The sequence below is a fragment of the Mirounga angustirostris genome, unplaced genomic scaffold, assembly GCF_029215605.1.
Source record: "Mirounga angustirostris isolate CCGP_5_RB_7025 unplaced genomic scaffold, mMirAng1.0.hap1 SCAF_5, whole genome shotgun sequence".
In the NCBI taxonomy this organism is placed as follows: domain Eukaryota; kingdom Metazoa; phylum Chordata; class Mammalia; order Carnivora; family Phocidae; genus Mirounga; species Mirounga angustirostris.
Window position 1 is genome coordinate 173,802,312 of NW_026991713.1, and position 21,172 is coordinate 173,823,483.

Sequence of the window (21,172 nt, forward strand, 5' to 3'; positions counted from 1 at the left end):
CCAACTGCCAGAAGCCAGGCTGGCCTCGGTTAGTCCCACCTCCATTCCTTCCTTGCCATCACCACCACAACAAATCAATTCCTGTTTCTGAACATTCAACGTGCTACATGAACTCCCAAGTGAAGCCAAGCAAGTGAGTGAATGTGTCGGCAACCCTGGTCCCGTGGAAAGATCTGGTCTAGTGTCTAAACTCACATGGCTCCATAACAAGGCAGGGGGTGGGCTGGGTGAATTTTTCTGATTCTTTCCAGCTTCCCTCTTCTTGGTAGAGTCATGCTGCTTTTGGTACACATGAAGAGGCTAACAATAAAGCCACTCATTTTTATTGCCATTACATTGCATTGCATGCAGAGGGCACTGTCTACATGACTCTTGGCTACGCCAGTGTCTTCTAAGTCTACAGAGCTGTTTGCCTGGTGGTGACAATATCCAGTGACAGTCCCACTACCAGACAAACTACACACAGTGTGGCTTACATGGTGGTCCTGTCCCCTCACTTCTGCAGATGAGATGCTAACCCTGTGGTCCCGTGATGACCTTCTGTAGGACCAGGATCAAGGAGTAACCCTGGAGGTCTGCTCTGAGGGAGGAATATTCTCCCACTCCAGCCCCGAGTCCTACCTGGATGCCTCTCACATCAGTATGAGCTCACAGTCTCACTACTCACCTGTGCTGAGGGGTTAAAATAACCTGCTGGGCACATGTATTTAAAAACATATACAACATGTATCATAGAAGCATGTATGTGTACACTAAATTCATACTGCCAACATTATTCTAGAAGGCTGAGGTTTTTTATGCACCTTTATAGTCACAAAGGCTGAGCCAACAGCCCTGTTGTATCGTTCAGAAAGAACATATTGGAAATAGTCTTATCTCAGCAAAAAACCTATTATTAAATAGAATGAAATTAAACCACATCAACTACTCTTAACTGTCATCACACAGAAAATGTGTTGCCACAATACTTGGCATTCCTAACCTTTCTCTCAGAAAATGAAAATGAGGTTTCCATGTTCTATATTTATATCCTCATGATTTCCCACTCTTAAAGAAAGTGATATATTTTTTAAAGATTTTATTTATTTATTTGACAGAGAGAGACACAGCGAGAGAGAGGGAACACAAGCAGGGGGAGTGGGAGAGGGAGAAGCAGGCTTCCCGCCGAGCAGGGAGCCCGATGCGGGGCTCGATGCGGGGCTCGATGCGGGGCTCAATCCCAGGACCCTGAGATCATGACCTGAGCCGAAGGCAGACGCTTAACGACTGAGCCACCCAGGCGCCCCTAAAGAAACTGATATTGAGACAGAGGTCAAATGTGACATGGAAGGTCTGTCCCTACCCACACTGTGAAACTAAGTCCTTTCCCAACCTCCTCCATGATGCTGGGAATCTCACAACTGAAAGGAATTCCTCTGCTAGATGTTTTGATTGCTTCTCCTGTACTGTAAGGTAAAGGCAAAAAAAATATTTAAAATCCAAACTGGGGGGCACCTGGGTAGCTCAGTCAGTTAAGCATCTGCCTTCAGCTCAGGTCATGATCCCAGGGTCCAGGGATCAAGCCCCGCACCGGGCTCCCTCTCCTGCCACTCCCCCGCTTGTGCTCTCTCTCTCTCTGACAAATAAATAAGTAAAATCTTTTTAAAAATTAAAAATAAAATAAAATAAAATCCAAATTGGCTTTCAGGATCTGTCTTTGTGGCTGCTGGAAGATTTCATATGGGGGAGGGGGGGCGGGCGGGGAATCTCTATACTGATACTAACCCTCCCAGAGACTGGAAGGAAAAGGTGATATGAATAAAATTTTAAGAAATCTGCAAAGTCTCCTCAGCTCTAATGATGCTCATTTAGAGTTCAAGAGCTCTGCATATTACAGGGTCAGGGATGGCTAGGAGAGGGGCACAGAAAAGAGGGAAGAGCCCAGTCAGAAGAGGAAGATGAGGTATCTCCAGCTCCCCTGGAAGTCTGGGTGCACCAGGTGCCTTGTGTACATGGTGCCTGGCAGTGGAGGGAGGGGAACAGGACCACCTGAGTGACGTCTACATGTCTCCTGCAGCGGACACAGACCAGGGAGGTCAAGATAATGAGATAAAAACCCAAGCTACTCCCTCTGCCTCCAGAATCTCCACAGCTTGGAAAGCAGTGAGGACCCCAGAGCACCAGACCTGTTGATTTTACTCTGCTTCTGCTGAATTCTGCTTGATTAGTCTAGGTCCCAGCTGGTAGTCAATCAGATCATCCCTAGGAGCAAATAATGTCACTCTACCTCCTAGCTACAGAAATTGGAGTTGGGGTGTGGGGGCTTCAGCAGATCAGCTGATCTGGTGAGGTCAATAATAACCCTTTATGTGTTCCTAGCATATCTGAAGCATCCAACACTTAAGCAGCTTCCCCTCTGTTAACTTTTTTGATCCTCAAAACAGACAAGGAAAAGGGGGTGGATGCTGATCAGCAACCCAAGTCCAGGGTTCCAGAGGCAATGAGCCTGGACGGTTACTCACAGGTAGAGGAACACCAGGCTGATAGCCAGAAGAAGCCAGGTTTCCATGGAAAAGCTTGGGATCAGGTCCATGGCCACTTTTCCTCTATGAATTCTCTCTACTGTCGTTCAGCAGTGTGTGCTAGTCTTTGCTTGCCTGTGTGTGCGGAGCTTCCCTTCCCACCAGCGGTGATTCAGTGAGCCTGGAATGTATATACTGAAAAGGGGGCGGGGCTGGAGCTACAGCCAGTAGCAGCCCCCCCCCCCCCCCCGCCCCGAGCTCCACCCGCAGGTGCCCCCCAGTCATGTGTGCTGGCAAGGCATCCTGCATACTCCCAGTTTGACCTCCAATGAGTTCATACTCTGTGGGAAATCAATAAACAACTCAGTGTTATCAGTAATCTCAAAAGTTAGAGAAACTCATGTAAAACCATCTCCTTAAATCTCTAACCTGTCCTGGTCACCATGGCTCCCTGTACCCTAAATACTTGAAATCCTTCAAACAAGCTAGGTCTGCACATCTTTACCCATGTAGTTTCCTCTGCCTAGAAATACCCCTGTGCCGCCTACAAGGATCCTACTCATGCTTCAAACCCAGCTCCAAGAGGATCTCCTCTGTTAGAGTCTTTCCTCCTCAACCTCCTTGAACAAATATAACCACTTCATCCTCTGGGAAATTTCTGTCCCCCCAGCCCCAGTTCTATTATCATCCTTTCTACGCTCCAGTCCCATAGTTGGCCTACACACCTATTTGCCTTACAGATAGAGAGCTTCTCAAGGGTGCCATCTGAGTACTTGTCAATATTATGTCCCTAGTCCCCAGCCAAGAGCTATATGCTCAGAGGGGCATCCAGAAAGGTTGGTGGAGTTGAGTTGGTAGTGGTGAAATTGCTGGCCTTCCTGTGTGTCTATTCTGGGTGGATCGTTGGTGATCCAGTCATATACCTGCTGGGAGAGATCTAAGCACATACTGTCTGGAAATTACACTGCTCATTATCATCATTCTGACCCATGTTCTGTGTCTGCATACCCTAAAGCTGTGGATTATGTGGCTACCGCTGGAATCTCTGGAACAATGGAGCCCTGCAAAGAGATAATTAAGAAAGAAGTAGCTGCAAGTTTGAATAGCAACAATGGACAGACATAGGAAGCTGGAAGATGATCCCCAGGTAATAGGGGAAAAAGACCCAGGAATTCTGAAATATTTCTGCCCCCTTTTGGTGCCTTCACTGGACACCATTCATGCTATTATCCCTGTTTACAGATGTAGAAACTGAGACTCAGTGACTGCATTGGGCTTTCCAACAGCCATTGATCACAAGAACATATTTTAAATAAGTGAACATGAAGAGAGACTGAAAGTCTGTGCTCTGCAACATCAGTATTCAATGCTTGCCGTTCCCTGATAAGGGTCACTATAGGAAATAGTGAGATCCAGGCTGCAACAACAAAGTGGTTAAAATTCTGTTCCTAACTCCATGGTGACCTACACAGCAGCTTCCTTGTGGGTCTTCCAGAACAAAGGACTCCACCACATCTCAGCAGGGAAGACAGATACTGGTCAAGATGGTAGTAAGGGTATTGTTAGGGGGGGCACCTGGGTGGCTCAGTCATTAGGTGCCTGCCTAATGGTCTCGGGGTCCTGGGATCTAGCCCCGCATTGGGCTCCCTGCTCCGCAGGAAGCCTGCTTCTCCCTCTCCCACTCCCCCTGCTGTGTTCCCTCTCTCGCTGTCTCTCTCTCTCTGTCAATTAAATAAATAAAATCTTTTTTAAAAAGGGGGGTATTGTTAGGTAGGATCTCCCTCCCTATGTTCCCCAGCAGAGAGATACACAGAATACACACAAACAAGGAAGAATCCTGTCATCTGATAATCTGGACAATTTAATTCTCTCACCTAAACACAAAGCCTTTCTTATTTTACTTAGAAACCAGTCCCTGTGGAAACTAATATGCTTTCATACTTCTCCAAATCTCATGCTTGGCTACGATGACTCGTAACTAAGCCTAATGTGAGCATCCACCTGCCCTATTCACCTCAGGGCCTGCTCCAGCTGGTTGGAATCTATCCCAACAATGACAGGCTAGTCATTGCTGGGGCCTGAAATGCAGCCAGCACTGACCCAGTGCAAATGGCCTTGTCTGCAAAGGGAAATAATAGAGGCATGAGCTTTGTGCCCCACCCTTCCTCAGAAGGGAACACCTGACATGAGGAGATTCACATCCTCAGAGTTGTACAGAAGGTGTGAAGAAAGACACTGTGTGTTGGAAGAATACCCCACACACCCCGTGGCTCTCATCTACTCCTTCCTGTACTATGTTCATCATGTACTTTCCAAACTCTAAATGCCTGAGGTAAAAATATAACTAAGACCCAGACATCATTCAGCTGTAGCTACTGAAAACTAACAGACAATTATAGTACAGCCAAGGAAAAGTAACTATGCATTCTCTTCAACAGGGAACAGCTTATCTGCTTTCTGTTTCCTTAGATACTGGTCAAGTTGAATCTCAAATAACATTCAAGGAAGCTTGAGTTCACAACCTACTCAGGTGTAATCTGAAACTAGTTCCTATATGCAGAAGGCAGGAAGAGATCCAAGTAATAGAATACCACCCCAGATCAGCAGTTTTAATAAGCAAAGGGAATTTACTCACAAGTCTTGTATTGGGCAGCTGTAAGACAAGTAGATCTCCACATCCAACTGCCACATCTTAAAAGTTTATAGAGAGGCCTTAACTCGGCTCAGTCACATGTACTACCCAGATAGTCTCAATACCACATCACTATGTCGAAGCTGTGCCTGTGGGACAATTTCTGGGATGGAGAAGGCAGCAAAACACACGTTCCAAGGATGAGGAGAGGGTGAGTACCCTCCAATTGCCTGGGCCAGTTCATGGGTCAAAAAGAAGTTATCCTTAGTGTTGACCTCCTAGTGTGTTTTGCCTGACCCTCGCCTGGCAAACCTAATACACCTGTGATAATACACCCTGGCCATGTTGGATTTGACTCTGGAACTCAAGGTGGTTAGCAAGAAAAATAGAAATATCAGTTATCACATTAACCAATTAAGAAAAGCCCTATCATCAAAATACTTTAAGAAAAAGCATTTGATAATATTCAATTCCCATTTATGACATAAAAAAAAGTCTTAAAGTACTAATAGGGAATTTTCTTAACGTGATAAAAGTAGCTACCAAAAAACCTACAGGAAGTATCATTCTTCATAGTATAAAAGTACTTTCCTCTTATACCACTTTAATGTTTTGCCTTATGTACATAGAGCCTTCTCAAAAATAGTAACTTTTTTTAAATAATAAAATCTCATCAATTAACTTTTTGCTGTACATGGGAAGAACATCATTACTTGTTTTTGTCAGGAACCCAGCCTGGGGATCCTAGGGTGAAAAGTTCAAAAATCACTGAAAAAACTACATATTTTTCTACCTTGAAAGACTTCCTGAACTGTTCAGCAAGGGGCAGAGGGGAAAGGAAAAGGCCAGAGGGTTCATTTGGCCAAAATTATCTAGGTTCACAAGCTTGAGTTCTTGACCTTTAGTCAGAACACAGGCTTCTTTGATAATCAGACAAAAGTAATGTAATCTCTCCCTAGAAAACACACAAACACCCCTCAAACATTTTTTGCACGCAGTTCCAAGGGATCCCCAAAGAGACAGGGCACAATGGTAGCTGCCAAGCCCACTGATTTTTTCCAGACACCCTGCCTTGCCAACTGGGGCCTACTCCCAAGCTCCAGCAGGAGATTCTGTTGGTGACATGGTTATTTCCAGGACCAGGGGGACCTCTCTATCCATCTGAATCAGTCTTCACTGTGCCCCGTGCTAGGACGCACCCTGGAGGCAAAGTGTGAACAAGACTATTACCAAGGGAGGGGCACATGGGTGGCTGAGTCAGTGAAGCATCAGGCTCTGGATCTCAGTTCAGGTCTTGCTCTCAGAGACATAAGTTCAAGCCCCATGTTGGGTTCCAAGCTGGATGTGGAGCCTACTTATAAAAAGAAAAAAGAAAAAAAAAAAAAAGACTATTACAAAGGGCACTTACACAGAGGACCTGGTGGGGTGCTCTGCTGCACGCAGACACCTCCAAAGGTATCAGGAGCTTAGGGAAGGCAGAGAAATGTGGGATGTGGAGCCACCCTACATTGGGTGGGGGGAGGGTATTTCCCATAGGAGGGTGACATGAGTTGTACCATGGACAGAGGGGTGTTTGGCCAGAAGAAGAGGAGAAAGGGCATTTTGGGCTGTGAGAATGGCCAGTTTACCATCATTATCATTGCTGAGTATGTTTATCATTTCTTGGTTGCAAAGTACAGTGTCTAAGTCAAGCTGATTTTTACTGCTGCTAATAAAGAAGTAATCAGATCACAGCCCCAGATAAGGATCCTCTGCTTCTAGGCTAAGGTTAAGGCCTACACTGGTCAGCAGGGGGCTGGAGACTGGGCAGGGCCTCTAGAAAAAATGACCATAGCAACCTGTCTTAACACTTGTCAGGGTAATTTCTGGATTTTAAGACATTTATTGAGGTAAAATTCACATAACATAAAATTAACCATTTAAAAATTTTTTTATTTTAAATTCAATTAATTAACATACAGTATATTATTAGTTTCAGAGGTAGAGGTCAGTGATTCATCAGTCTTATTTAACACCCAGTGCTCCTTAATGCCCATCACCCAGTTACCCCATTTCCCCACCCATCTCCCCTCCAGCAACCCTCAGTTTGTTTCCTATGATTAAGAGTCTCTTATGGTTTATCTTCCTTTCTGATTTCATCTTGTTTTATTTTTCCCTCCCTTCCCCTATGATCCTGTTTTGTTTCTTAGATTCCACATATGAGTGAAATCATATGATAATTGGTTTTCTCTGATGGACTTATTTTGCTGAGCATAATATCCTCTAGTTCCATCCACGTTGTTGCAAATGGCAAGATTTCATTTTTGATGGCTGTGTAATATTCCATTGTACATAGATACCACAGCCTCTTTATCCATTCATTTGTCGATGGACATCTGGGCTCTTTCCATAGTTTGACTATTGTGGACATTGCTGCTATAAACAACAATGTTTACAGCAGCAAAACTAACCATATTAAAGTGAATAATTCAGTGTCACTTAGTACTGTTCAAGGGAAAAACCACAATCCCAAAAAAGAAGTCACCAAACCAGGGCTTAGTACCTAATCTAATTGCAATTTCAACCTCTCCCAGAAATGTTGTCTTAACCAGTCAGTCAGGAATCTTCCGGTCAGCGCCAATGAGGTAACCTATCACATGGACCCTTCTCCAACCTCCAAAGGAAAAGGAGGTAATCCACCTAATAAGATCCCTGCCCTTCTCCCTACGGAGGATGATCTTGCTGAAACAATCTTTCTTTGTCAATAACTTCCTTGCCCCACCCTCCTGCCTATAAAAATCTTCCATTTTGTACAACTCTTCAAAGCATCTCACTTGCTACAGAGGATGTAGCCTGAAGATTCATGAACTGCTTCATAAAGACAATGAGATCGGGGCGCCTGGGTGGCTCAGTTGGTTAAGCGACTGCCTTCGGCTCAGGTCATGATCCTGGAGTCCCGGGATCGAGTCCCACATCGGGCTCCCTGCTCAGCAGGGGGTCTGCTTCTCCCTCTGCCCTCTTCCCTCTCGTGCTCTCTGTCTCTCATTCTCTCTCTCTCAAATAAATAAATAAAATCTTTAAAAAAAAAAAAGACAATGAGATCTTCAAATTTACTCAGTTGAATTTCATTTTTTAACAATACAGTCACAAGGGGCGCCTGGGTGGCTCAGTTGGTTAAGCGACTGCCTTCGGCTCAGGTCATGATCCTGGAGTCCCGGGATCGAGTCCCGCATCGGGCTCCCTGCTCAGCAAGGAGCCTACTTCTCCCTCTGACCCTCCCCCCTCTCATGTGCTCTCTCTCATTCTCTGTCTCACATAAATAAATAAAATCTTTAAAAAAAACAAAAAAAAAAAAACAATACAGTCACAATGTTGTGCAACCACTACCTCTATCTAGTTCCAAAACATTTCCATTACTCCAAAATAAAATCCTGTACCTGTTAAGCAGGTTCTCCCCACTCTCTCCTTTCCCCGGCCCCTGGAAATCGCCAATCTGCATTCTGTCTTTAGGGATTTACCCACTCTAGATGTTTCATGTAAATGGAGTCATGTAATATATGAGCTCTTGTGTCTGGCCCCTATTAATTTAAATTTGAAGATTTAAATGGTTTTATCCAACAATTCATGAATCAGCAGCATCCCACCTAGTAAATAGAAGTGAGTTCCCAGGAACTATATGAAATGGAAGGATTTTACAGATAGAAGGAAGTGGGACAGGAATTTAAGAGTGTATTATTTCAGGGAAAAAAAAGAATGTATTATTTCAGGCAAAATTACCTTCCCTTTAAGGAAGGCAAGGGGTTTTATCATGCAGATATATTCTCACTGGTGCTGATCAGGAAATTCCTGACTGACTGGTGTAAAACTGCAATCCTGGGAGAGGCAGAAACTGCAATTGGGTTAGGTGTTAAGTGTTGGTGGGGCTTAACGTAAGTGACTCCATTTGGGGCTTATTTCTTTTGAACACTTCCTTCACTTAGGATAATGTTTTTGAGGTTCATTCCTGCTCTGGCATGTATCAGTACTTCATTCTTTTCATGGCCGAATAACATCCTATGATCTGTACTGTCAACCTGAAAATAAAAAGCCATAAAGAGAGGCAAACCAGTGCTTATTTGGGATCAAATAACACAACAGCCAACCTATGGAAAGAGCCAAGATGTCCATCAACAGATGAATGGATGAAGAAGATGTGGTATAGATATACAATGGAATATTATGCAGCCATCAAAAGGAATGAAATCTTGCCATTTGCAATGACGTGGATGGAACTGGAGGGTATTTATGCTGAGCGAAATAAGCCAATCAGAGAAAGACATGTATCATATGACTTCACTGATATGAGGAATTCTTAATCTCAGGAAAAACTGAGGGTTGCTGGAGTGGTGGGGGGTAGGAGGGATGGGGTGGCTGGGTGATAGACAGTGGGGAGGGTATGTGCTATGGTGAGTGCTGTGAATTGTGTAAGACTTTTGAATCATAGAACTGTACCTCTGAAACAACTAATACATTATATGTTAAAAAAAAAAAAGAAGAAGATAGCAGGAAGGGAAAAAGGAAGGGGGTGGGAATCAGAGGGGGAGACGAACCATGAGAGACTATGGACTCTGAGAAACAAATTGAGGGTTCTAGAGGGGAGGGGGGTGGGGGGATGGGATAGCCTGGTGATGGGTATTAAAGAGGGCACGTACTGCATGGAGCACTGGGTGTTATATGCAAACAATGAATCATGGAACACTACATCAAAAACTAATGATGTAATGTATGGTGATTAACATAACATAATTTTAAAAAATAATAACTGTAACCCAAGGGGTGCAGATTCAGGTAGAAACCCAAACACGGTTCCATTCTAGTACGAAAGCAGGGGGTTTATGAGACAAGGGGAGGGGGCAATGACATGCATTGAAGAAAAGAAAAACAGGGCTTTCTATGGAGGTTTTTACAAGCTAAGCTACTCTGACTGCTAGTTTTATTTTCAGAAAGTTTGTAACTGTCAGTCTTATGATTCCCCTGACTTCTCAAGCAATTGCTTAAAGCAACTGCCATTTTGCCTGGTCCAAAGCTTTTGCCCCAGTTCAAACTAGGCTGGTAAGACAGTTTCTCCATAGTGCCTGCTCTAGCTCTATTTTCTTTCCCTTTTTTTTTTTTAATTTTTTAAAAGATAAACTCAAAATGGATGAAAGACCTCAATGTGAGACAGGAATCCATCAAAACCCTAGAGGAGAACATAGGCAGTAACCTCTTTGACATCGGCCACAGCAACTTCTTTCAAGATACATCTCCAAAAGCTAGTGAAACAAAAGCAAAAATGAACTTTTGGGACTTGATCAAGATAAAAAGCTTCTGCACAGCAAAGGAAACAGTCAACAAAACAAAGAGGCAACCCACAGAATGGGAGAAGATATTTGCAAATGACACTACAGATAAAGGGCTGGTATCCAAGATCTATAAAGAACTTCTCAAACTCAACACCCAAAAAACAAATAATCAAGTAAAAAATGTGCAGAAGACATGAAAAGACACTTCTCTGAAGAAGACATACAAATGGCTAACAGACACATGAAAAAATGTTCATCATCATTAGCCATCAGGGAAATTCAAATCAAAACCACGTTGAGATACCACCTTACACCAGTTAGAATGGCAAAAATGGACAGGGAAAGAAACAACAAATGTTGGAGAGGTGGAGAAAGGAGAACCCTCTTACACTGTTGGTTGGAATGCAAGTTGGTACAGCCACTTTGGAAAACAGTGTGGAGGTTCCTCAAAAAATTAAAAATAGAGCTACCTTATGACCCAACAATTGCACTACTGGGTATTTACCCCAACGACACAGATGTAGTGAAAAGAAGGGCCATATGCACTCCAATGCTCATAGCAGCAATGTCCGCAATAGCCAAACTGTGGAAAGAGCTGAGATGCCCTTTAACAGATGAATGGATGAAGAAGATGTGGTCCAGGGATGCCTGGGTGGCTCAGTTGTTAAGCGTCTGCCTTCGGCTCAGGTCATGATCCCGGGGTCCTGGGATCGAGTCCCACATCGGGCTCCTTGCTCAGCAGGGAGCCTGCTTCTCCCTCTCTCGCCCTCTGCTTGTGCTCTCTCTGTCAAATAAATAAAAATCTAAAAAAAAAAAGAAGATGTGGTCCATATATACAATGGAATATTACTCAGCCATCAGAAAGGATGAATACCCAACTTTTACATCAACATGGATGGGACTGGAGGAGATTATGCTAAGTAAAATAAGTCAAGAGAAAGAAAATCACTTATATGGTTTCACTTATTTGTGGAACAGAAGGAATAGCATGGAGGACATTAGGAGAAGGAAGGGAAAAATGAAGGGGGGGAAATTGGAGGGAGAGATGAACCATGAGAGACTATGGACTCTGAGAAACAAACAGGATTTTAGAGGGGAAGGGGGTGGGGGGATGGGTTAGCCCGGTGATGGGTATGAAGGAGGGCACGTACTGCATGGAGCACTGGGTGTTATACGAAAACAATGGATCGTGGATCACCACATCAAAAACTAATGATGTATTTTATGGTGACTAACATAACATAATAAAATAAATAAATAAATAAATAAATAAATAAATAATAAAATTTTATTTAAATTCAATTAACATATAGTACATTATTAGTTTCAGAGTTAGGGTTCAGTGATTCATCAGTTGCATATAACAACCAGTGCTCATTATATATCACGTGCCCTCCTTACTGCCCATCACCCCACCCCTCATCCCCTCCCCTCCAGCAACCCTCAGTTTGTTTCCTATAGTTAAGTGTCTCTTAGGGTTTGTCTCCCTCTCTGATTTCAACTTATTTTATTTATTTATTTTTAAAGATTTTATTTATTTGACAGAGAGAGCACAATCAGGGGGAGCAGCAGGCAGAGGGAGAGAGAGAGGGAGAAGCAGGCTTACTGCTGAGCAGGGAGCCCGACGCAGGGTTCGATCCCAGGACCCCGAGATCATGACCTGAGCCGAAGGCAGACGCTCAACTGACTGAGCCACCTAGGCGCCCCTGATTTCCTCTTATTTTATTTTTCCCTCCCTTCCCCGATGATCCTCTGTTTTGTTTCTTGAATTCCACATATGAGTGAAATCATATGATAATTGGCTTTCTCTGCTTAACTTATTTTGCTTAGCATAATAACCTCTAGTCCCATCCACATTGCTGCAAATGGTAAGATTTCATTTTTTCATGGCTGAGTAATATTCCATTGTGTATATATATCACATCTTCTTTATCCATTCATCTGTCAATGGACATCTGGGCTCTTTCCATAGTTTGGCTATTGTGGAGATTGCTGCTATAAACATTGTGGTGCAGGTGCCCCTTCGGATCACTACATTTGTATCTTCTGGGTAAATACCTAGTAGCACAAAATCTATAAAGAACTTATGAAACTCAACACTCAAAAAAACAAATAATCCAGTCAAGAAATGGGCAGAAGGCATGAACAGACATTTCTCCAAAGAAGACACACAAATAAATGGCTTGTAGACACATGAAAAAATGCTCCAGCTCTATTTTCAAACAACTCCAGTCACATCAATTTTTTACCATATATACCACAATTGTTTATCCATTTGAGACAGGGAAACTAAAGGGACTCCATGAAAAACTGCTTCTTAGCCCCTTTTCCTGCTTCTGTTCTCACTAGCACTGACACCACATCTTACATATGCCTTATAGAACAGATAATGTCTGTTCTCCTTGTAAAGGTCAAGGAGTTAATGATTCCTTTGGAGTCTTCCAGCACAATAGATAACACCTAAGGAATGACTGGGCAGGTCATCATGAATGTTTTCCAAGACCACTAACTCATCAAGACCCCTGGTTCCAGGGCATAAGTGACTTATGGAGAACACCTAAACACTCATCTTTGCTCCTGGATTACTGAGAAGACACTGTGCACCAAACCATCAGCCTCAATAAAAACCCCAGGCCCCCAGCAACAATGAGACTCACTCTTCTTTCCTTTCTGAGTCTCCCAGACACTCTGTCCATACCTACACTCTCTCTATATCTTTAATAAACTTTGCTCTCATTTCCTGTTGGCTTGTGTTTTATTTCTATCCTGTGCAAAGCCAAGGACCCTCCTGGTTTGTCTTGCGGGACTCCCCCCCCCACCCTGCCCCTGGTCCTCAGACCCAACCAGCCTGCATCACATCCATCCATTAATTTCCATTGTTTCCACGTTTTGGCTATTGTGAATGCTGCTGCTATGAACATGCAGGTAGATGTGTTTCTTTGGGAAACTTGTCAGTTTTCTTAGGTATTTAACTAGGAATGGAACTGGTGGGTCATATGGTAGTTCTATGATTAACTTTTTGAGGAACTGCCAAACTGTTTTCCACAGTGGTTGCACCATTTTACATTGCCACCAAAAATGTATGGGGGTTCCAATTTCTCCACAATCCCACCAATACTTGTTATTTTCTTTTTTTATTTTTTATAGCTATCCGAGTGGTTATGAAGTAATAAGATTTCTGGGCCTTTTGATTTTGTGCAACCAAAATGGTTAAGAATCTGAAAGAACATATATCCAAAATCTATAAAGAACTTATAAAACTCAACACCCAAAAAACAAATAATGCTATTAAAAATTGGGCAGAAGAGGGGCACCTGGGTGGCTCAGTCATTAAGCATCTGCCTTCAGCTCAGGTCACGATCCCAGGGTCCTGGGATCGAGCCCCGTGTCGGGCTCCCTGCTCAGCAGGAAGCCTGCTTCTCCTTCTCCCGCTCCCTCTGCTTGTGTTCCCTCTCTCGCTGTGTCTCTCTTGGTCAAATAAATAAATAAATTCTTTAAAAAAAAAAAGAATCTGAGAGAATATGCCAGAGATAGAGAGGGACAAGGAAGGGTATAATTGGGAACCTGGCCCAGGTGCCCCCTGAGCTTTCTGTAGATTCAGGAACATCCATGCTCTCTATTGTGTAGACAGTCAGCAAATAGGGATCTGCAGAACTGACTGATACGCAGGCCGTGTTTGAGTTATTTTATTTATTTATTTATTTATTTATAGATTTTATTTATTTGTCAGAGACAGAGAGAGCACAAGCAGGGGGAGTGGGAGAGGGAGAAGCAGCCTCCCCGCTGAGCAAGGAGCCCGATGCGGGACTCGATCCCAGGACACCGGGACCACAACCCAAGCCGAAGGCAGACGCTCAACCAACTGAGCCACCCAAGTGTTCCCGTGTGTGAGTTATTTAAACACCCTCAGGCCTCAGCTGCCTAGCCTGTTAACAATTAAGTCTTTCCCTTCCAAAAGGAAGACCAGACCAGATCCTGGGCGCAACCTGCAGGGACATAGGGCCTGACTGAATCTGCAAGTCTGGCCCATGGTGGCTTAGACTTAAGACAACATGTGGCCAGCTAGATACCTGACCCTTGGGCAAACGTTCACTCAATATGAACTCATAAACCGTTCAACTCGTGGCTGAGAGAGGACAAGAGTTATAGAGTAAACTCAAATTGGGTAACATATTTTCTTTGAACAAGAGGAGGAAATGTGAGTTTAAGATTTAACTGACAAAATGATTAAAAAGTTGGGAGTTTACTGGATGCGGACTGTTTATCTTCTTCCTTCTTATCAATTATGTTTAAATGGCTCTTTTTACCTCCTGGTCTGTGCGGAGCCACTGAGATCATAAATGTTTAGAGACTTCATTTCCTGGGTTCTAATTGGAGCCTGCAGTGTCTGTCCAGTTGTTTAAACACAGGGTGGAGAGCAGGACCACCACACCTCACTTTTCCCCACCCCTATAGGATCTAAAGACCCACTTGATTGAGATCCTTCTCATCCTCCTTCTCCTAGTCTAGGCAGAATTTGTCTCTGAACAATCTCCTAAGTTGAGTGCACAGTAGGTCAAGAAAAGGTAAATCCCAAAGAAACTGAAAACATGAGTAAGGAGAGCTCATTCTCTCCTTACCAACACAGTGTGTTTATAAAATTCAGTCCGGATTTGTAGGCAGGGCTGGGACCAGGGTGAGGGGAGTGAGGCATTCCAATGAGCCCAAAATTGCCAAAAATCTTAGTAATCAGATAAATATTATAATGCAGTCAGATTATATTCTAATGTAATATTTTTAAAAATCAGGGGCACCTGGGTGGCTCAGTCAGTTAAGTGTCTGACTCTTGATCTCAGCTCAGGTCTTGATCTCAGGGTTGTGAGTTCAAGCCCCGCATTGGGCTCCACTCTGGGTGTGGTGCCTATTTAAAAAAATCAATATTAATGCTATCTTCTTTTTTTTTTAACATATAATGTATTATTTGTTTCAGAGGTACAGGTCTGTGATTCATCAGTCTTATACAACTCACAGCGCTCACCATAGCACACTAATGCAAAAAAATCAATGAGGGAAAAAAATATCAAAATTTTAAATAAAGACAGGATCAGTGGGTTAATTTTATCTACACACTAGGGTCCATCTGCAGTGTTTAGGGGTGAAGTGTCCTCATTCTGCAACTTACACCAAATGCATCAAAAAGTAAAATGCTTTGATGGATGTATAGAGGGATAGACTGACAGATGATAAAGCAAATAAAGCAAAATGTTAATTGTTCTATCCAGGTGGTGAGGACACAAGTGTTTACTATACAATTTTTTCCATCTTTCTGTTCAAATTTTCTATATTTGAAATTGTCATTATAAAAATTGGTAAAGAAATTATTAGCAGTATTTCCTCACTCCCCAGCCCTAGCCAGACCCTCGTCTCTCCCTGACAATAACTACAGCCTCCTGGCTGATCTCCTTACAGAAGGTGACCTTTGCACATCTAATCAGGGCTTCCAATTAGACGCCCCTGCAGTCAGGTGCTGCCTGTGCCTGATCTAGGTGAGAGGTGACTTCTGCATTCCCAGGACCCCCCTTCAGACTCCATGTGTCACACTGGAGTCTTTGCAGGGCCCCGCACACCCTGCACGGCTTCTACACCCCTGTGCCTTTGCTCATGCTGTGCCAACTGCCTTATTCTCCCCTGATTGCCTCCTCATCTTTAAGATTCCTCCCAGAACTCAAATATGGTGGGTCGAACACAGTATTTACCTCTGAAGCCTCCTGAAGCCCCAGTAAAATGCATTAAAAGGCTTTCTTAAAAGACATAAATTTACAAGGGCCAAGACAATCAGACAGGAGACAAGAGCCACCAAACGTTTGAAACTAGCAAGTACATGTAGCCAAGAGTCATCATGAGCTCTTTGCACCAGGTATCTTCCTCAGCACTCTTAGTCTTCAGAAAAACCATATGCAGTAGGCACTTTATCATCAACTGCCTTTTATAGGCACAGAAAAGTTAAGTCACTTGGGTAAGGTCACACAGCCACAGAGCCAGGATGTAAACCCAGGTGGTCTGGCTGCCCACAGTCTATGCAAAGACCGTTGTACATCTGGCATGACAGGTCACTTGGCACAGCAGACAAAGCTGGGGCCTGCAGCACTAGGGAGACCAGAAGCAAACAGAACCAGGAAGACTCAGGAACTGAATGTACCTGGTATCTCTGAAATTGGGAGGTGTGAGTGAGGCTGGAAAGAGTCTGTACAATAAAGAGTCAGGCTTCCAGAGTCCCTGCTGTACTGGGTTGGATAGTGTTCCCCTGAAAAGTCATGTCTGCCAGCAAACTTAGAATGTGGCGTTATTTGGAATGTGGTGTTATTTGGATGTAGGGTCTTTGCAGATGTAATTAGTTAAGAGGAGGTCACAGTGGAGTAGAGTGGCCCTAATGCAACAACAGGTATCCTTATAAGAAGAAACTAGGAAGGGACATGGAGGAGACTCTCCCCCAGAGCCTCCAGGAAGAACCAACCCTGCCCACACTCTGATCTCAGACTTTCAGCCTCCAGAACTGTGAGAGAATCCATTTCTGTTGTTTTAAGCCACCCAGTTTGTGGTGCTTTGTTACAGCTACCTAGTCTACCTTGCAGAAGACCGAGGGACTATTCTCTGCACAGGCTGATATACTCTGGACTTGAGACCCCAGGCAGAGAGGAGGACAGACCGCAGGACTGAAAGGAAGAGGATCCAGAAGATTTCCATCTCCCTCTGCCACCCAGCAAGCCTCCCAGGCAGAAGACCAGAGAACTCCTTCTTGGGAAACAGAGTAGCCCTACGGATCTACTGATCCTGATATTTAGGGAGTCTTCAGCCAGATGGCTCTTCACTGAAATCTGTCACCGGCAAATCCCAGACACGTCCAGATATGAGCAAGACAGGCAGGGACAGACTGGCATTCAAGGCCAAAACCAACACAAACAGGGAAAGGAGCTCTAAGGAACAGAAGCAAAGAAGGGAAGGAAGGGAGCTTTGGAAAACAGCCACTGTAGCCTGAAAGCTGTGATCAGATGAAATCAGAGCAGAGAGTTTAAAAGAACTCTTGTAAATAAAAAGTGTAATGGAAGATGTAACATTCCGTAGAAAGGTAGGAAGGTAAAGTTAGGAAATTCACTTGGAAAGAAAATTAAGACAAAGAGATGGAAAATGGGAGAGAAAATATAAGAAAACTAAAGAATCACTGCATGAGTTCTATCATGAAACAAACTGGGGTTTCAGAGCAGAGAATAGAAAAAATGAAAGAAATAATTCAAGACAACTCCCCAGAAATGAAACGGAAGAGTATCCAGATTGAAAGGCCAATACACAGTATGGTCTAATACGGTAGCCCCTGGACACATGTGGTTAGTGACATTGTAATATAAATTTATTAAAAATAGATAAAATCAGAAATGCAGTTCCTCAGCCATACTGGCCACATTTCAAGTGTGCAATAGCCTCATGTGGCTGGAGGCAACCATATGGAACAACACAGACACAGAACATTTGCATCACTGCAGAAAGTTCTCTTGGACACCTCTGCCTAGCATAATGGATGAAGGCACATCTTCATGAACGTTCAGAACACCAGGGACAAAAAGAAGTTTCCCTCAAGCTTCCAGAAACGGGGTGGGGCTGGGGTGGTGCAAAAAACAGGGGGTTACATACAAAGGCTCAGACATCAGAGGGCATTAAAGTTCTCAAAGCAATACGAGAAGCAACACCCTGTGTCTTCAAGCGCAAGGGCAAGTGGTCAGGAATGGGAGAAGAAACAACAACAACAACACTCTGTGTCTTGAAATTCAGAGAGAACATTCTAGCCTGCCTAGAATTCTATGTCCAAACCGTCAATCAAGCATCAATCAAGCAATCAAGCATGAGAAAAGAGGTATATTCAGACATGCACATTCTTTAAAAAGAACAAACAAATAAACAAACAAAAACTTACTCCTCTGCATCATTCTAATGAAAGCTACAAAATGAGGGAGAAAACCAAGAAAGAGGAGCAACAGGACCAGGAGAGGGGAGGGAAATGCCCAGCATAATGGCCCTGCACAAGCTGCAGGGAGTAAGTAGACTAGGCCAAAGCATGGAGAGAGCCTCAGAAGGGTCTGGCCATGCAGAGAGGTGAGTGATGCTTCTAGCAGAAAATGGATGATGGGGCATAGAAAAATCAAATTTTACAAAAAGGAAATATTGATTCCAAGTAAAAGTAAAAAGTTGTCGAGAGAACAGAAACAGGAGCATAGATATGCATGTGGCTCAACTGTGAATAGTAAGTACTTAAATCATATTGACGTAGCACTGAATAGGAATCAAATTCCCACCCCTGCTTTGGGAGGGTGGGAAGTTGGTGTGAGGCAAGAGGAATTAGCAACCTAAACTCTCAGCGTCCAAGTAATCAAGAAGTAGCAGTAGGAGCATGTCATTTAATGACATGGTAGTAAACGCCAGAAGAAACTACTAAACTGGTTGAAAATGGACCCTGGAAAGGAAAATGGGAATGGAGATCAGGTGGAGCAAGGCACCACTAGCTTTGTTATAACCACTGTAGTACTGTCCAACTTTTTAAAGCATGTCCATCTATTCATTTGATTTTTGAAAATAAATTTTTAGAAGCCTCAGACTGGGTATCAGCTCCTCCTAACCCCCTTTGGAGACAAGTGTGCCTTCTGTGTGATCTCAAAGTGTCGAGGCTGGCCTTCCACCATACTGAATCAGTTTGTTCGTGGGTCTGACTTTTCCCCACCAAAGGCATCTCTTGCCTGATCCAGAGTGGTGCTCAGGAAATGTTTGTGGACCCAAAGAAAATCCAGGACAAGAACCTTCTGGCTGACTGTCTAGGCATGTTCGAGGTTCTGATGAAACTCCTGATAGCAGGTGTTGGAAAATGCCCAAATGACAAAACCATGAGTGGTACTGGTGGAAGTCCGCATGCTGTTTCCAATATGTTCCACAAACAGCCACAAAACACACACAAAAAAAGATGTTTTTACTGAAGGCCTAGTGTGTGCTCAGCAGTGTGATAGGCTCTGAGAATACATCAGCGGGGCCAACATTAGCCTCAAAGTCATCTCTGTCCCCTGGGGGCCCTTGGGCTCCAGCCCAGCACTGGGACTTACAAGCTTATCTGGAAATAGGTCAGCACAATGAGTGAGGCCACAGGTCTGGAAGGCTCTGCCTTTTCTACTTTCTCACCATGAGCAAGTCATTAACCTCTCTGTGCCTCAGTTTCCTTAGAGGGCTGTTAGGAGGATTAAATGAAAAATGTGTGACATTTAAGCCTTGGACTCAAACAGTGAGACTCTTTCCAGCTCTCTGATTCTTTCATCTGTATTGATCAATCAACCGTGTTATGGTACCATTTGCAGAAATAAGAGACACAATGCTGCTGAAAACACACAAATACTCGAAGAAAATAGGGCTTTTTAACTTTTCAAAATGAGATCATCATTGCTCCCCACTGTTCTGTCCCTGCTCCTCCCAGAATGAGCTCAGGATATTTGGGGGTGTGACTTCCTGGCTGAGACAGTGGGCCTCAGACCTCTCTAGGTGACACCTGCTCTCTGCCCTGGTTCCACAGAGGGTCCTTGATGGTCTGTGGCTGTGTCCATGGCTCTGTAAGGACTGGGAGTTGTCTCTGCTGACCTGGGGCCTTCTCACTAGCACCCGGGACCCAGCCCCACCTTCCACCCAGCTTTGCTGAAAGTGTACGGTCACTGCTGTGGGTTCCCTAGCCCTCCTGTGCATGTGGTCCACTAGCCCAGCCATGTGCAGGCCCACATGCTCTCTCCACAGACCCTGGTATAGACTAAATTTGTCCCCTCCAAATCTGTATGTTGATGTCCTAACTCCCAGCAATTCAAAGTGTGACTGCAGTTGGAGATGTGGCCTTTAAGAAGGAAATGAAAGTTAAATGAGATCACTAGCATGGGCCCTAATCCAACATGACTGGTGTCCTTATGAGAAGAGGAGATCAGGACACAGACATCCACAGAGGGAAGACCATATGAAGACACAGGGAGGGGATGGCCATCTGCAAGCCATGGAGAGAGGCCTCAGAAGGAACCAACCTTGCTGATCCCTTGACCTTGGACCTCCAGCCTCCAGAACTGTGAGAGAATAAATTTCTGTTATTGAAGCTCCACAGTCGGTGGTACTTTGTTACAGGAGCCCAGCAAAGTAATACAGATCCATTCTCTCATGGAGAGGGACATCTGGGTCCCAGTCACCACACTTGGAGCAGGGGTGCCTAGGGACAAGTAGGGAAGCCACAGTTTCTGCAAACCATGCTCTGCTTTCAGGGACACACTTCGGACATCCCCGTGCAGCCCTGGCCTCACCCGGTACAGCAGCCTCTTCCCACACCTTGACCCTAAATGATGGGAGTCAACATCCTGCCTTCCCCTCAGCCTGGATGATCCTCCCTCTAGGATGAAGCCACAGGGTGGAGCCAGCTCTCTGACCACAGAGATCTCAAGGCCCAAAGCAAAACATAAGTCTGAGGCCCACCTTCCAATTCCCATAAGTCCCAACCCCAACATCATCTTGGAGGGTAAGAGAAAGGGGGAGGAAATCACTAAGACTGAACTCAAAAAACCCAGGTTACCCAAGCAAGCCTGAGAAGCTGCTAAATAAACACATTGAAGTGTGAAGTGGACAATCCAATTCCCACATCTGACCTCTAGTTCAGCTTTTCTGGGATTTTACCTCTCATAACGAGCCCCTGGGGCACCCAAAGA

General features: G+C 44.2%; 1 protein-coding gene across 1 annotated transcript in view; it reads right to left on the reverse strand.

Moving 5' to 3' along the window:
* Positions 1-2,572, reverse strand: part of LOC123841656 (cytochrome P450 3A12) — a 35,414-nt gene extending 32,842 nt beyond the window's left edge. Inside the window, exon 1 of the mRNA XM_064593272.1 lies at positions 2,502-2,572. Coding sequence (XP_064449342.1) covers positions 2,502-2,572 — 71 coding nt within the window. The remainder of the gene's footprint in view (positions 1-2,501) is intronic.
* Between the last annotated feature and the right edge of the window lie 18,600 nt (positions 2,573-21,172).